Here is a 16,896-nt window from a genome sequence, read left to right as displayed (position 1 = left end):
GATGATGATGATGATGATGATGGTGGTGGACCCATGATGATGCTCATGGACCCATCACCATGGACCCACCATGATGATGATGATGATGATGATGATGATGGACCCACCATGATGATGCTCATGGACCTATCACCACCACAATGGACCCACAATGATGATGATAATGATAATGATGATGACAATCATGATGATGATGGACCCATGATGATGCTCCTGGACCCACCACCACCATGATGATGATGATGATGGACCCACCATGATGATGCTCATGGACCTATCACAACCACAATGGACCCACCATGATGATGATGATGATGGACCCACCATGATGATGCTCATGGACCTATCACCACCACAATGGACCCACCACGATGATGATGATGATGATGATGGTGATGGGACCACCACCATGAGTGACCCCCCACCACTGACACCTCCCACCCCCCTGTCCAAGACAAGGGGACTCTGACACCATCACTAATTAATTAATTAATTAACGAGCCACAGAAGGGACAGAATGTCCCCTTGGCCACCCCACCCCAAAAACACGACCCTGAGCAGCACCAGGTGTGGGACAAGGTTTAATTTGTGGGACAGGAGCAGGCGGAGAGGGGACAGAGGGGGACAATGGGACAGTGGTGGGGGCGATGGCCTTCAGCCACCCTCCATGTCGGGGTCTGGGGGAGAAAGAGATGGAGAAGGTGGAGAAGGAGAACCGAAGTGTCCCCCATCCCACCTAAAGGGGTCCCAGATGTCTCCAATCCCACCCAAGGATGTCCCTGGTGTCCCCAAGGCTGTCACAGGTGTCCCAACCCCATCCGAAGGTGTTCCAGGTGTCCCCAACTCCACCCCAAGGGTGTCCCAGGTGTCCCCAAACCTCACCCAAAGGTGTCCTAGATGTCCCCAACCTCACCCAAGGATGTCCCAAGTGTCCCCAACCCCACCCAAGTGTGTCCCAGGCGTCCCCCAGTGTCCCTCACCCTGTCCTGGTGCCACCCGTGTGTGGAAAGTTATGAAGGTGTCCCCCCCAGCTCCATCCCAGGGTCCCCCAGGTGTCCCCAACCCCACCCAAAGGTGTCCCAGGTGTCCCCATCCCCACCGAAGGCTGTCCCAGGTGTCCCCAACCTCAACCTAGGGTGTTCCCAAGCCCACCCAAAGGTGTTCCCCATCCCACCTAAATGTCCCAAACCTCACCTCACCTCAAAGATGTCCCCAGCCACACCCAAGGGTGTCCCAGGTGTCCCCAAACCTCACCCAAGGTTATCCCAGGTGTCCCCAAGCCCACCCAAAGGTGTCCCAGGTGTCCCCAAGGCTATCCCAGGTGTCCCCAAGCCCGCCACAGGGTCCCCCAGGTGTCCCCAAGCCCACTCTAGGGTGTCCCAGATGTTCTCAACCCCACCCATGGACATCCCAGGTGTCCCCAACCCCATCCAAGCTTGTACCCAAGCCCACCCAAAGGTGTCCCAGGTGTCCCAAAGCCCACCCAAAGGTGTTCCCCATCCCACCTAAATGTCCCAAACCTCACCTAAAGATGTCCCCAGCCACACCCAAGGTTATCCTAGGTGTCCCCAATCCCATCCAAAGGTGTCCCAGGTGTCCCCAAGGCTATCCCAGGTGTCCCCAAGCCCACCACAGGGTCCCCCAGGTGTCCCCAACCCCATCCAAGGGTGTCCCAGATGTCCTCAACCCCACCCATGGACATCCCAGGTGTCCCCAAGCCCACCCAAGGGTGTCCCCAAGCCCACCCCAGGGTGTCCCAGGTGTCCCCAACCTCATCCAAGCTTGTCCCCAAGCCCACCCAAAGGTGTCCCAGGTGTCCCCAAGCCCACCCCAGGGTGTCCCAGGTGTCCCCAACCCCATCCAAGCTTGTCTCCAATCCCATCCAAAGATGTCCCAGGTGTCCCCAGGGCTATCCCAGGTGTCCCCAAGCCCACCACAGGGTCCCCCAGGTGTCCCCAAGCCCACTCCAGGGTGTCCCAGATGTCCTCAACCCTACCCATGGACATCCCAGGTGTCCCCAAGCCCACCCAAGGATGTCCCCAACCCCACCCCAGGGTGTCCCAGGTGTCCCCAACCCCATCCAAGCTTGTCCCCAAGCCCACCCAAAGGTGTCCCAGGTGTCCCCAAGGCTCTCCCAGGGTGTCCCAGGTGTCCCCAACCTCATCCAAGCTTGTCTCCAAGCCCACCCAAAGGTGTCCCAGGTGTCCCCAAGCCCACCCCAGGCTATCCCAGGTGTCCCCAGCCCCACCCCAGGGTCCCGCAGGTGTCCCCAGTGTCCCTCACCCTGTCCCGGTGCCACCCGCGTGCGGAAGGTGACGAAGGTGTCAAAGGCGAAGACCAAGGCCAGGAGGAGGCTGAAGGTCTGGGGGGAGGGGAAAGGGGCGTGGCCTGGTCAGAAGGGGGCGTGGCCCGGTCAGTCAGGGGCGGGGCTCAGGGAGGGGGCGGGGCTTGGGGACACTCACGAAGGTGGTGGCAGCCAGGGCGTCACGGGACGAGGCCAAGGCCACCAGGGCGGCCACGAGGAAGATGAGGGTGCCACTGATGGCCCGGAGCAGGTCCTGGGGGGACAGAGGGGGGGACACTGTGGGGACATGGGGGACACCAGGGGGATGGGGGAGGTGACAATGGGGACACCATGGGGACATGAGATGGACATGGAGGAGTGGCAGCAGGACACCTTGGGGACATGGAGGACACCAGGGGGATGGGGGAGGTGACAATGGGGACATCATGGGGACATGAGATGGACATGGGGAGAAGTAGTAGGACAATTTGGAGACATGGAGGACACCATGGGGACACGAGATGGACATGGAGGGGTGGCAGCAGGACACCTTGGGGACATGGGGGACACCATGGGGACACCATGGTGACAGGAGATGGACATGGGGAGAAGTAGTAGGAGAATTTGGGGACATGGAGGACTCCATGGGGACATGGGGGACACCATGGGGACACGAGATGGACATGGAGGGGTGGCAGTGGGACACCTTGGGGACATGGAGGACACCATGGGGACACGAGATGGACATGGAGGGGTGGCAGTGGGACACCTTGGGGACATGGGAGACATCAAGGGGACATCATGGGGACATGAGATGGACATGGAGGGGTGGCAGTGGGACACCTTGGGGACATGGGGGACACCACGGGGATGGGGGGGGTGACAATGAGGACATCATGGGGACATGAGATGGACATGGGGAGAAGTAGTAGGACAATTTGGGGACATGGAGGACACCATGGGGACACGAGATGGACATGGAGGGGTGGCAGTGGGACACCTTGGGGACATGGGGACACCATGGGGACACGAGATGGACATGGAGGGGTGGCAGCGGGACACCTTGGGGACATGGGGGGGACACCATGGGGACGTGAGATGGACATGGAGGGGTGGCAGCGGGACACCTTGGGGACATGGGGGACACCAGGGGGATGGGGGAGGTGACACTGGGGACATCATGGGGACATGAGATGGACATGGAGAGGTGGCAGTGGGACACCTTGGGGACATGGGAGACATCAAGGGGACATCATGGGGACATGAGATGGACATGGAGTAGTGGAAGAAGGACATGGGGGACACCAGGGGGACAGAGGGGTGACAATGGGGACATCATGGGGACATGAGATGGACACGGAGGGGTGGCAGCAGGAGACCTTGGGGACATGGGGGACACCATGGGGACACCATGGTGACAGGAGATGGACATGGGGAGAAGTAGTAGGACAATTTGGAGACATGGAGGACACCATGGGGACACGAGATGGACATGGAGGGGTGGCAGCGGGACACCTTGGGGACATGGAGGACACCATGGGGACATGGGGGACACCATGGGGACATGGGGGACACCATGGGGACACCATGGGGACATGAGATGGACATGGAGGGGTGGCAGTGGGACACCTTGGGGACATGGGGGACACCATGGGGACACCATGGTGACAGGAGATGGACATGGGGAGAAGTAGTAGGACAATTTGGGGACACAGAGGACACCATGGGGACACGAGATGGACATGGAGGGGTGGCAGTGGGACACCTTGGGGACATGGGGGACACCAGGGGGATGGGGGAGGTGACAATGGTGACATCATGGGGACAGGAGATGGACATGGGGAGAATAGTAGGACAATTTGGGGACATGGAGGACACCATGGGGACACGAGATGGACACGGAGAGGTGGCAGTGGGACACTGTGGGGACATGGGGGACACCATGGGGACACCATGGTGACAGGAGATGGACATGGGGAGAAGTAGTAGGACAATTTGGAGACATGGAGGACACCATGGGGACACGAGATGGACATGGAGGGGTGGCAGTGGGACACCTTGGGGACATGGGGGACACCACGAGGATGGGGGAGGTGACAATGGGGGCGTCATGGGGACGTGAGATGGACATGGAGGGGTGGCAGTGGGACAATTTGGGGACATGGGGGACAACAGAGTGATGGAGGTGGTGACAATGGGGACACCATGGAGGACTCCATGGGGGTGACAAAGGGACATGGATGGAGCTACCATGGAGGACACCATGGGGACATAGATGGGCCACCATGGAGGACACCATGCGGGTGACAAAGGGACATGGATGGAGCTACCATGGAGGACACCAGGAACATGGAAGGGCCACCATGAGGATGACACGGTGACATGAAAGGGCTGCCATGGAGGACACCATGCGGGTGACAAAGGGACAGGGAGGGGCAACCATGGAGGCCACCATGGAGGACATGGATGGGCCACCATGGAGGACACCATGGGGGTGACATGGGAACACAGAGAGGCCACCACGGAGGGGACACCATGGACATGACAAGGGGACAGGGAGAGGCCACCATGAGGACTACACGGGAACACAGAGGGCCCACCATGGAGGACATCATGGGGTGATGACAAGGGGACATGGAGGGGCCACCATGGAGGACCCCATGGGGACATGGTCTGGCCACCATGGACATGACAAGGGGACATGGAAGGGCCACCATGGAGGACACCATGGGGACATGGTCTGGCCACCATGGACATGACAAGGGACATGGAAGGGCCACCATGGAGGACACCATGGGGACATGGTCTGGCCACCATGGACATGACAAGGGACATGGAGGGGCCACCATGGAGGACACCATGGGGACATGGTCTGGCCACCATGGACATGACAAGGGACATGGAAGGGCCACCATGGAGGACACCAGGAACATGACACGAGGGCATGGGAGGGACCACCATGGCGATGATGACATGGGGACATGGAGGGGCCACCACTGTCCCCACCTGTCCCCATCTGTCCCCGTTTGTCCCCGTTTGTCCCCATTTGTCCCCATCTGTCCCCATCTGTCCCCGTCTGTCCCCATTTGTCCCCGTTTGTCCCCATTTGTCGCCATCTGTCCCCGTTTGCCCCAGTTTGTTCCCATTTGTCCCCATCTGTCCCCGTCTGTCCCCATTTGTCCCCATCTGTCCCCATCTGTCCCCATTTGTCCCTGTTTCTCCCCATTTGTCCCCATCTGTCCCCACCTGTCCCCATTTGCCTGGTTTGTCCCCGTTTGCCCCAGTTTGTCCCCATCTGTCCCCATCTGTCCCCATCTGTCCCCATTTGTCCCCGTTTGTCCCTGTTTGTCCCCGTTTGCCCCAGTTTGTCCCCATCTGTCCCCGTCTGTCCCTGTCTGTCCCCATCTGTCCCCATTTGCCCGGTTTGTCCCCATCTGTCCCCGTTTGTCCCCATCTGTCCCCATTTGCCCGGTTTGTCCCCGTCTGTCCCCATGTGTCCCCATCTGTCCCCATCTGTCCCCGTTTGCCCAGTTTGTCCCCATCTGTCCCCATCTGTCCCCATCTGTCCCCATCTGTCCCCATTTGCCCAGTTTGTCCCCATCTGTCCCCATCTGTCCCCATCTGTCCCCGTTTGCCCCAGTTTGTCCCCATTTGTCCCCGTCTGTCCCCGTTTGTCCCCATCTGTCCCCATCTATCCCCGTCTGTCCCCATTTGTCCTAGTTTGTCCCCATCTGTCCCCATTTGCCCAGTTTGTCCCCATCTGTCCCCATTTGTCCCCATCTGTCCCCGTTTGCCCGGTTTGTCCCCATCTGTCCCCATCTGTCCCCATCTGTCCCAGTTTGTCCCCATTTGTCCCCGTCTGTCCCCGTTTGTCCCCATTTGTCCCCATCTGTCCCCATTTGTCCGGTTTGTCCCCATTTCACCCTGTTTGTCCCCATTTCACCCCATTTGTCCCCATTTGTCCCCATCTGTCCCCATTTGCCCGGTTTGTCCCTGTTTGCCCCGGTTTGTCCCTGTTTGTCCCCGTCTGTCCCCGCTTTCACTGTTTGTCCCCATTTGTCCCTCTCTGTCCCCATCTGTCCCCGTTTGTCCCCATCTGTCCCCATTTGCCCGGTTTGTCCCTGTTTGCCCCAGTTTGTCCCCATTTGTCCCCATTTGTCCCCATCTGTCCCCATTTGTCCCCGTTTGCCCCATCTGTCCCCATCTGTCCCCGTTTGTCCCCATCTGTCCCCATCCCCCCCACGGGTACCAGGCAGGTGCCGTAGCCGGGGGGCAGCCGGGGGGGGTCCCTGAGCAGGAGCCCCCCCAGAGCCGCCGCCCCCGCCAGGGTCTGGAGCAGCGCCGGGGCCAGGGTGGGGGGCGCGGGGGGGGACAGAAGTGCCACCACCCCCCCGGACAGCACCTGGGGACAGAGGGGACACATGGGGGTCACGGTGGGGACACAGAGGGGACAGCAGTGCCACCACCCCCCCGGACAGCACCTGAGGGGACACAGAGGGGTCACAATGGGGACAGCAGTGCCACCACCCCCCCGGACAGCACCTGGGGACAGAGGGGACACATGGGGGTCACAGAGGGGACAGCAGAGCCACCACCCCCCCGGACAGCACCTGGGGACAGAGGGGACAGAGGGGACACATGGGGGTCACAATGGGGACAGCAGTGCCACCACCCCCCCGGACAGCACCTGGGGACAGAGGGGACACAGAGGGGTCACAGAGGGGTCACAGAGGGGTCACGAAGGGTCATGGGGGGGTCACGGGGGGACAGCAGTGCCACCACCCCCTGGATGGCACCTGGGGGGACACAGAGGGGACACACAGGGGTGACAAAGGGGTCACAGGGGGGACAGCAGTGCCACCACCCCATGGATGGCACCTGGGGACAGAGGGGACACATGGGGGGGTCACAAAGGGGACAGCAGTGCCACCACCCCATGGATGGCACCTGGGGACAGAGGGGACACATGGGGGTCACAGAGGGTCACGGGGGGACAAGCAGAGCCACCACCCCCCCGGACAGCACCTGAGGGACAGAGGGGACACATGGGGGGGTCACAAAGGGGACAGCAGTGCCACCACCCCCCCGGACAGCACCTGGGGGGACAGAGGGGACACACGGGGGGGTCACGGTGGGGACACAAAGGGTCATGGGGGGGACACAGAGGGGACAGCAGAGCCACCACCCCCCCCAGACAGCACCTGGGGACAGAGGGGACACAGAGGGGACACAGAGGGGACAGCAGTGCCACCACCCCATGGATGGCACCTGAGGGGACACAGAGGGGACACACGGGGGTCACAGAGGGGTCACACAGGGGTCACAAAGGGGACAGCAGTGCCACCACCCCCCCCGACAGCACCTGAGGGACACAGTGGGGACACACAGGGGGGTCACAAAGGGTCACAGGGGGACAGCAGAGCCACCACCCCCCCGGACAGCACCTGAGGGGACACAGAGGGGACAGAGGGGTCACACAGGGGACAGCAGTGCCACCACCCCCCTCAGACAGCATCTGAGGGGACAGAGGGGACACACGGGGTCACGGTGGGGACACAAAGGGTCATGGGGGGGTCACAGGGGAGACAGCAGAGCCACCACCCCCCCAGACAGCATCTGAGGGGACACATGGGGGTCACAGAGGGGTCACACAGGGGTCACAGAGGGGTCACAGGGAGGACAGCAGTGCCACCACCCCCCTGGACAGCACCTGAGGGGACACAGAGGGGACACACGGGGGTCACAGAGGGGACAGCAGTGCCACCACCCCCCCGGACAGCACCTGAGGGGACACAGAGGGGACAGAGGGGACACATGGGGGTCACAGAGGGGTCACACAGGGGACACAAAGGGGACAGCAGTGCCACCACCCCCCCGGACAGCACCTGAGGGGACACAGAGGGGACAGAGGGGACACATGGGGGTCACACAGGGGTCACACAGGGGTCACAGAGGGGTCACAGTGGGGACAGCAGAGCCACCACCCCCCCGGACAGCACCTGAGGGGACAGAGGGGACACAGAGGGGACACACGGGGGTCACAGAGGGGACAGCAGTGCCACCACCCCCCCGGACAGCACCTGGGGACAGAAGGGACACAGAGGGGACACATGGGGGTCACAGGGGGGACAGGTGTGCCACCACACCCTGGATGGCACCTGGGGACAGAGGGGACACACAGAGGGGTCACAGAGGGGACAGCAGTGCCACCACCCCCTGGACAGCACCTGGGGACAGAGGGGACACATGGGGGTCACAGAGGGGTCACAGGGAGGACAGCAGTGCCACCACCCCTGGATGGCACCTGGGGACAGAGGGGACACAGAGGGGTCACAATGGGGACAGCAGAGCCACCACCCCCTGGATGGCACCTGAGGGGACACAGAGGGGACACACGGGGGTCACAGAGGGGTCACAAAGGGGACAGCAGTGCCACCACCCCATGGATGGCACCTGGGGACAGAGGGGACACACGGGGGTCACAGAGGGGACACACAGGGGACACAGAGGGGATAGCAGTGCCACCACCCCCCCGGACAGCACCTGAGGGGACACAGAGGGGACACATGGGGGACACAGAGGGGACAGCAGTGCCACCACCCCTGGATGGCACCTGGGGACAGAGGGGACACACAGGGGTCACACAGGGTCATGGGGGGGTCACACAGGGGACAGCAGAGCCACCACCCCCCCGGACAGCACCTGAGGGGACACAGAGGGGACACACAGAGGGGTCACAGGGAGGACAGCAGTGCCACCACCGCCTGCATGGCACCAGTGCTCCCAGTATCCCCAGTAACCCCAGTATCCCCAGTTTGCCGTCCCAGTTCCCCCAGTATCCCCAGTATCCCATCCCAGTATCCCCAGTATCCCCAGTTTGCCATACCAGTTCCTCCAGTATCCCATACCATTATCCCCAGTATCCCATCCCAGTATCCCCAGTTTGCCGTCCCAGTATCCCCAGTATCCCATCCCAGTTCTCCCAGTATCCCCAGTATCCCATCCCAGTATCCCCAGTTTGCCATACCAGTTCTCCCAGTATCCCCAGTTTGCCGTCCCAGTTTCCCCAGTTCTCCCAGTATCCCCAGTTTGCCGTACCAGTTCCCCCAGTATCCCATCCCAGTATCCCCAGTATCCCATCCCAGTTCTCCCAGTATCCCCAGTTTGCCATCCCAGTATCCCCAGTTCGCCGTACCAGTATCCCCAGTTCTCCCAGTATCCCCAGTTTGCCGTACCAGTTCCCCCAGTTCTCCCAGTATCCCCAGTATCCCATCCCAGTATCCCCAGTATCCCATCCCAGTATCCCCAGTATCCCCAGTTTGCCGTCCCAGTTTCCCCAGTTCTCCCAGTATCCCCAGTTTGCCGTACCAGTTCCCCCAGTATCCCATCCCAGTATCCCCAGTATCCCATCCCAGTATCCCCAGTATCCCCAGTTTGCCATACCAGTATCCCCAGTATCCCATCCCAGTATCCCCAGTATCCCCAGTTTGCCATACCAGTTCCCCCAGTATCCCCAGTATCCCATCCCAGTATCCCCAGTTTGCCGTCCCAGTTCCCCCAGTTCTCCCAGTATCCCCAGTTTGCCGTCCCAGTATCCCCAGTATCCCATCCCAGTTCTCCCAGTATCCCCAGTTTGCCGTCCCAGTATCCCCAGTATCCCATCCCAGTATCCCCAGTATCCCCAGTTTGCCGTACCAGTTCCCCCAGTGCTCTGTTCCAGTATCCCATCCCAGTGCTCCCAGTTTGCCGTACCAGTTCCCCCAGTTTGCCATCCCAGTTCCCCCAGTATCCCCAGTTTGCCGTCCCAGTTCTCCCAGTATCCCATCCCAGTTCTCCCAGTATCCCCAGTTTGCCGTCCCAGTTCGCCCAGTTCTCCCAGTATCCCCAGTTTGCCATCCCAGTTTCCCCAGTTCTCCTAGTAGCCCCAGTTTGCCATCCCAGTTCCCCCAGTATCCCCAGTTTGCCATACCAGTTCCCCCAGTATCCCCAGTATCCCATCCCAGTATCCCCAGTTTGCCATACCAGTTCCCCCAGTTCTCCCAGTATCCCCAGTTTGCCGTCCCAGTATCCCCAGTTTGCCATCCCAGTTCCCCCAGTATCCCCAGTTTGCCATACCAGTATCCCCAGTATCCCCTCCCAGTTCTCCCAGTATCCCCAGTTTGCCATCCCAGTTTCCCCAGTTCCCCCAGTATCCCCAGTTTGCCGTACCAGTTCCCCCAGTATCCCATCCCAGTATCCCCAGTTTGCCGTACCAGTTCCCCCAGTATCCCCAGTTTACCGTATCACTTCTCCCAGTATCCCCAGTATCCCATCCCAGTTCTCCCAGTATCCCCAGTTTGCCATCCCAGTTTCCCCAGTTCCCCCAGTATCCCCAGTTTGCCGTACCAGTTCCCCCAGTATCCCATCCCAGTATCCCCAGTTTGCCGTACCAGTTCCCCCAGTATCCCCAGTTTACCGTATCACTTCTCCCAGTATCCCCAGTTTGCCATCCCAGTTCCCTCAGTATCCCCAGTATCCCATCCCACTATCCCCAGTTTGCCATCCCAGTTTCCCCAGTTCTCCCAGTATCCCCAGTTTGCCGTACCAGTTCCCCCAGTTCTCCCAGTATCCCCAGTTTGCCATCCCAGTTCCCTCAGTATCCCCAGTTTGCCATCCCAGTATCCCCAGTTTGCCGTCCCAGTATCCCCAGTTCTCCCAGTATCCCCAGTTTGCCGTCCCAGTTTCCCCAGTATCCCATCCCAGTATCCCCAGTTTGCCGTACCAGTTCCCCAGTATCCCATCCCAGTATCCCCAGTTTGCCGTACCAGTTCCCCAGTATCCCATCCCAGTATCCCCAGTATCCCATCCCAGTTCTCCCAGTATCCCCAGTTTGCCGTCCCAGTTTCCCCAGTTCTCCCAGTATCCCCAGTTTGCCGTACCAGTTCCCCCAGTATCCCCAGTAGCCCATCCCAGTATCCCCAGTTTGCCATCCTAGTATCCCCAGTATCCCATCCCAGTTCTCCCAGTATCCCGTCCCAGCTCCCCCAGTATCCCATCCCAGTATCCCCAGTTTGCCATCCCAGTTCTCCCAGTATCCCCAGTATCCCCAGTATCCCATCCCAGTATCCCCAGTTCCCCCAGTATCCCCAGTTTGCCGTCCCAGTTTCCCCAGTTCTCCCAGTATCCCCAGTTTGCCGTACCAGTTCCCCCAGTTCCCCCAGTATCCCATCCCAGTTCCCCCAGTATCCCCAGTTTGCCGTCCCAGTTTCCCCAGTTCCCCCAGTATCCCCAGTATCCCATCCCAGTATCCCCAGTTTGCCGTCCCAGTTCCCCCAGTTCTCCCAGTATCCCATCCCAGTTCTCCCAGTATCCCCAGTTTGCCGTCCCAGTATCCCCAGTATCCCATCCCAGTTCCCCCAGTATCCCCAGTATCCCCAGTTTGCCATACCAGTATCCCCAGTATCCCATCCCAGTATCCCCAGTATCCCCAGTTTGCCATACCAGTTCTCCCAGTATCCCCAGTTTGCCATATCAGTATCCCCAGTATCCCATCCCAGTATCCCATCCCAGTGCTCCCAGTTTGCCATACCAGTTCCCCCAGTATCCCATCCCAGTATCCCCAGTTTGCCGTACCAGTTCCCCCAGTTCCCCCAGTTCCCCCAGTATCCCCAGTTTGCCGTACCAGTTCCCCCAGTATCCCCAGTATCCCATCCCAGTTCTCCCAGTATCCCCAGTTTGCCATCCCAGTTCCCCCAGTATCCCATCCCAGTATCCCCAGTTTGCCATCCCAGTATCCCCAGTATCCCAACCCAGTTCCCCCAGTATCCCATCCCAGTTCCCCCAGTATCCCCAGTATCCCATCCCAGTATCCCCAGTATCCCCAGTTTGCCATACCAGTTCTCCCAGTATCCCCAGTTTGCCGTCCCAGTTTCCCCAGTATCCCATCCCAGTATCCCATCCCAGTGCTCCCAGTTTGCCATACCAGTTCCCCCAGTATCCCATCCCAGTTCCCCCAGTATCCCCAGTTTGCCGTCCCAGTTCTCCCAGTATCCCATCCCAGTATCCCCAGTATCCCATCCCAGTTCTCCCAGTATCCCCAGTATCCCATCCCAGTATCCCCAGTATCCCATCCCAGTTCTCCCAGTATCCCCAGTTTGCCATCCCAGTTCCCCCAGTATCCCATCCCAGTATCCCCAGTATCCCATCCCAGTTCTCCCAGTATCCCCAGTTTGCCATCCCAGTATCCCCAGTATCCCCAGTATCCCATCCCAGTTCTCCCAGTATCCCCAGTTTGCTGTCCCAGTATCCCCAGTATCCCCAGTATCCCATCCCAGTATCCCCAGTATCCCATCCCAGTTCCCCCAGTATCCCCAGCATCCCCAGTTTGCCATACCAGTTCCCCCAGTATCCCCAGTATCCCATCCCAGTTCTCCCAGTATCCCCAGTTTGCCGTCCCAGTATCCCCAGTATCCCATCCCAGTTCTCCCAGTATCCCCAGTTTGCCGTCCCAGTTCGCCCAGTTCTCCCAGTATCCCCAGTTTGCCGTCCCAGTATCCCAACCCAGTTCCCCCAGTTCCCCCAGTATCCCATCCCAGTTCTCCCAGTATCCCCAGTTTGCCGTCCCAGTGCTCCCAGTATCCCCAGTTTGCCGTACCAGCTCCCCAGCCAGCAGCAGCCCCCGGGGGGTTCTCAGCGCCGCCAGGTCGAAGACCCCCGATGGCTCCGGCTGCCCCATGGGGGGGTCCCGGGGGGGTCTCAGGGGAATTTTGGGGGGTCCTGGGGGGTCCCGGGGGGTTCTGAGGGGGTCCCAGGGGAATTTGGGGGACTTGGGGGTGGCCTTGAGGGGTTTGGGGGGTCCTGGGGGGGATTTTGGGGGTCCTAGGGGGAGTTTTGGGAGGATTTGGGGGGTCCTGGGTAGGTCCTGGAGGGGGCTTGAGGGGGATTTGGGGGGTCCTGGGAGGGTTTAGGGGGAGCTTCGAGGGGAATTTGGGGGGTCCTGAGAGATTTTGGGGGGGTTCTGGGGGGTCTTAGAGGGGATTTAGGGGTTCCTGGGAGTGGCTGGTGGGAATTTAGGGGGGCCCTGGGGGGTCCCGGGGAGACTCGAGGGGTTTTGGGGGGTCTTGGGGGAGGTTCTGGGGGGGGGGATTTGGGGGGTCCTGAAGGGGTTTTGGGAGGGTCCCGGCGATTTTGGGAGGGTCCGGGGGAGATTCAGGGGGTCCTGGGGGGGTCCCAGAGGGATTTTGGGGGGTCCTGAAGGGGTTTTGGGGGGGTCCCGGCGGTTTTGGGAGGGTCCGGGGGGGATTCAGGGGGTCCTGGGGGTGTCCCAGAGGGATTTTGGGGGGGATTTTGGGGGGTCTCAGGGGATCTGGGTGGGTTCTGGGGGAGCTCAGAGGGGTTTTGGGGGGTCCTGGGGGCGATTTGGGGGGGTCTTGAGGGGATTTGGGGGTTCCTGGGAAGGGCTGAGGGTCTTGGGGGGTGTTTGGGGGGGATTTGGGGCGATTTGGGGGGTCCTGAGGGGATTTGGGGGGTCCTGGGAGGGGCTGAGGGTCTTGGGGGGTGTTTGGGGGGGATTTGGGGGGTCCCGGGAGGATTTATAGGGAGAGGTTTGAGGGGTTTTTGGGGGGTCCTGGGGGAGGTTCTGGGGGGTCCCTGCGGGGATTTTGGGGTCCCTGGGGGTGGGGGAGGGGCGGAGGGGGTCACGTGGGTGTCCCCTCCCTGCCCCCCCCATCCCCCCTCCCCCCGTGACAGGCACGGATGGGACCGGGACAAAGGGACCTTGTTGGGGACACTGGGAGGGACTGGGAGGGACTGGGAGGGACTGGGAGGGACTGGGAGGGACTGGGATGGACTGGGTGGGAACTGAGAATGGACTGGGATGGACTGGGGGGGACTGGGATGGACTGGGAGGGACTGGGAGGGAACTGGGATGGACTGGGAGGGAACTGGGAGGGAACTGGGAGGGACTGGGGGGGACTGGGGGGGACTGGGAGGGAACTGGGAGGGAACTGGGATGGACTGGGATGGACTGGGAGGGACTGGGAGGGGACTGAGAGGGACTGGGGAGGACTGGGAGGGACTGGGGAGGGACTGGGAGGGAACTGGGAATGGACTGGGATGGACTGGGAGGGAACTGGGAGGGACTGGGAGGGACTGGGAGGGATTGGGAGGGAACTGGGAGGGACTGGGAGGGACTGGGAGGGACTGGGGAGGGACTGGGAGGGACTGGGAGGGACTGGGGAGGGACTGGGAGGGACTGGGAGGGACTGGGAGGGACTGGGGAGGGACTGGGAGGGACTGGAGGGGACTGGGAGGGACTGGGAGGGGACTGGGAGGGACTGGGAGGGAACTGGGAGGGACTGGGAGGGACTGGGAGGGACTGGGGAGGGACTGGGAGGGACTGGGAGGGACTGGGGAGGGACTGGGAGGGACTGGGAGGGACTGGGAGGGACTGGGATGGACTGGGAGGGGACTGAGAGGGACTGGGAGGGACTGGGAGGGAACTGGGAGGAACTGGGAGGGACTGGGATGGACTGGGAGGGAACTGGGAGGGACTGGGATGGACTGGGGGGGACTGGGGGGGACTGGGAAGGACTGGGAGGGACTGGGAGGGAACTGGGAGGGACTGGGAGGGACTGGGGGGGACTGGGGGGGACTGGGAGGGACTGGGAGGGAACTGGGGGGGACTGGGAGGGACTGGGGGGGAACTGGGAGTGACTGGGATGGACTGGGATGGACTGGGAGGGACTGGGATGGACTGGGTGGGACTGGGAGGGACTGGGAGGGAACTGGGAGGGACTGGGGGGGACTGGGAGGGACTGGGAGGGACTGGGATGGACTGGGATGGACTGGGTGGGACTGGGAGGGACTGGGAGGGAACTGGGAGGGACTGGGAGGGACTGGGAGGGACTGGGAGGAAACTGGGAGGGACTGGGAGGGACTGGGGAGGGACTGGGAAGGACTGGGAGGGACTGGGGGGGAACTGGGAGGGACTGGAGGGAACTGGGAGGGACTGGGAGGGAACTGGGGGGGACTGGGAATGGACTGGGATGGACTGGGGAGGGACTGGGATGGACTGGGAGGGAACTGGGAGGGAACTGGGAGGGACTGGGATGGACTGGGAAGGACTGGGAGGGACTGGGAGGGACTGGAATGGACTGGGAATGGACTGGGAGGGACTGGGAGGGAACTGGGAGGGACTGGGAGGGACTGGGAGGGACTGGGGGGGACTGGGAATGGACTGGGAATGGACTGGGATGGACTGGGAGGGAACTGGGAGGGACTGGGAGGGACTGGGAGGGACTGGGGGGACTGGGATGGACTGGGGGGGACTGGGGAGGGACTGGGAGGGAACTGGGAGGGACTGGGATGGACTGGGAGGGACTGGGAGGGAACTGGGATGGACTGGGAGGGACTGGGAGGGACTGGGGGGGACTGGGAGGGAACTGGGGGGGACTGGGAGGGACTGGGAGGGACTGGGATGGGTTGGGAGGCGCTGGAAGTGACTGGGAGGGACTGGGAGGATACTGGGAGCACTGGGAGGGAACTGGGACATACTGGGAGCTGAGAGGATGTACTGGGACCTACTGGGATATACTGGGTGTGACTGGGAGTGGCTGGGAGCTGAGAGGGCATATTGGGATTGACTGGGGTATAGTGGGAGCTGAGAGGATATACTGGGATATACTGGGAGGGACTGGGAGGATATACTGGGATATACTGGGATATACTGGGAGGATATACTGGGAGTGACTGGGGGTGGCTGGGATTGACTGGGATATACTGGGAGTGACTGGGAGGATATACTGGGATATACTGGGAGCTGAGACAATGGACTGGGATATACTGGGAGTGACTGGGATTGACAGAGATGATGTACTGGGATGTACTGGGAGTAACTGGGAGCACTGGTAGCAGAGCCCCTCCACACACCCCCAACACTCCCAGTGCTCCCAGTGCCTCCCAGTATCCTCCCAGTTCCCTCTCAGTTCCCCCCCAGTCCCCTCCAGTCCATTCCAGTTTGGTCCCAGTTCCCTCCCAGTGCCTCCCAGTCCCTCCCAGTATATTCTCTCAGCTCCCAGTCCATCCCAGTCCATCCCAGTTTGGTACCAGTTAATCCCAGTCCCTCCCAGTCTGTCCCAGTCCATTCCCAGTCCATCCCAGTCTATCCCAGTCCATTCCCAGTCCCTCCCAGTCAGTCCCAGTCGCCCCCAATCACTCCCAGTTCCCCTGCAGTCCATCCCAGTCCCTCCCAGTCGGTCCCAGTTGGTCCCAGTTTGGTCCCAGTCCCTCCCAGTCGGTCCCAGTCCCACTCCCAGTATAACCCAGTATATCCCAGTATATCCCAGCCCCTCCCAGTCGGTCCCAGTCCATCCCAGTCCATCCCAGTCCCTCCTAGTCCATCCCAGTCGGTCCCAGTTTGGTCCCAGTTTGGTCCCAGTCCATCCCAGTCCATCCCAGTCTGTCCCAGTTTGGTCCCAGACCCTCCCAGTCCCTCCCAGTCCATCCCAGTCCATCTCAGTCTGTCCCAGTTTGGTCCCAGTCCATCCCAGTCTGTCCCAGTTTGATCCCAGTCCATCCCAGTCCCTCCCAGTCCATTCCCAGTCCATCCCAGTCCATCCCAGTCTGTCCCAGTT

At 61.2% G+C, this 16,896-nt stretch overlaps 1 protein-coding gene across 1 annotated transcript; it reads right to left on the bottom strand.

The window, feature by feature from the left end:
- Positions 1 to 568: 568 nt before the first annotated feature.
- On the bottom strand, positions 569 to 13,966 carry LOC141731823 (CKLF-like MARVEL transmembrane domain-containing protein 5). Its single transcript, XM_074558801.1, has 5 exons — positions 12,918 to 13,966; positions 6,534 to 6,686; positions 2,463 to 2,558; positions 2,284 to 2,362; positions 569 to 677 (listed from the first exon to the last, which is right to left on the bottom strand). The coding sequence occupies exons 1-5, from the start codon at positions 12,996 to 12,998 to the stop codon at positions 655 to 657; spliced, it is 432 nt and encodes a 143-aa protein (XP_074414902.1). The 5' UTR covers positions 12,999 to 13,966; the 3' UTR covers positions 569 to 654.
- Positions 13,967 to 16,896: the final 2,930 nt, after the last annotated feature.

This window comes from Zonotrichia albicollis, chromosome 1, assembly GCF_047830755.1.
Source record: "Zonotrichia albicollis isolate bZonAlb1 chromosome 1, bZonAlb1.hap1, whole genome shotgun sequence".
Classification (NCBI taxonomy): Eukaryota; Metazoa; Chordata; class Aves; order Passeriformes; family Passerellidae; genus Zonotrichia; species Zonotrichia albicollis.
The sequence above is the reverse complement of the archived record's forward strand: the minus strand, read 5'-3'. Positions and strand labels throughout refer to the sequence as shown.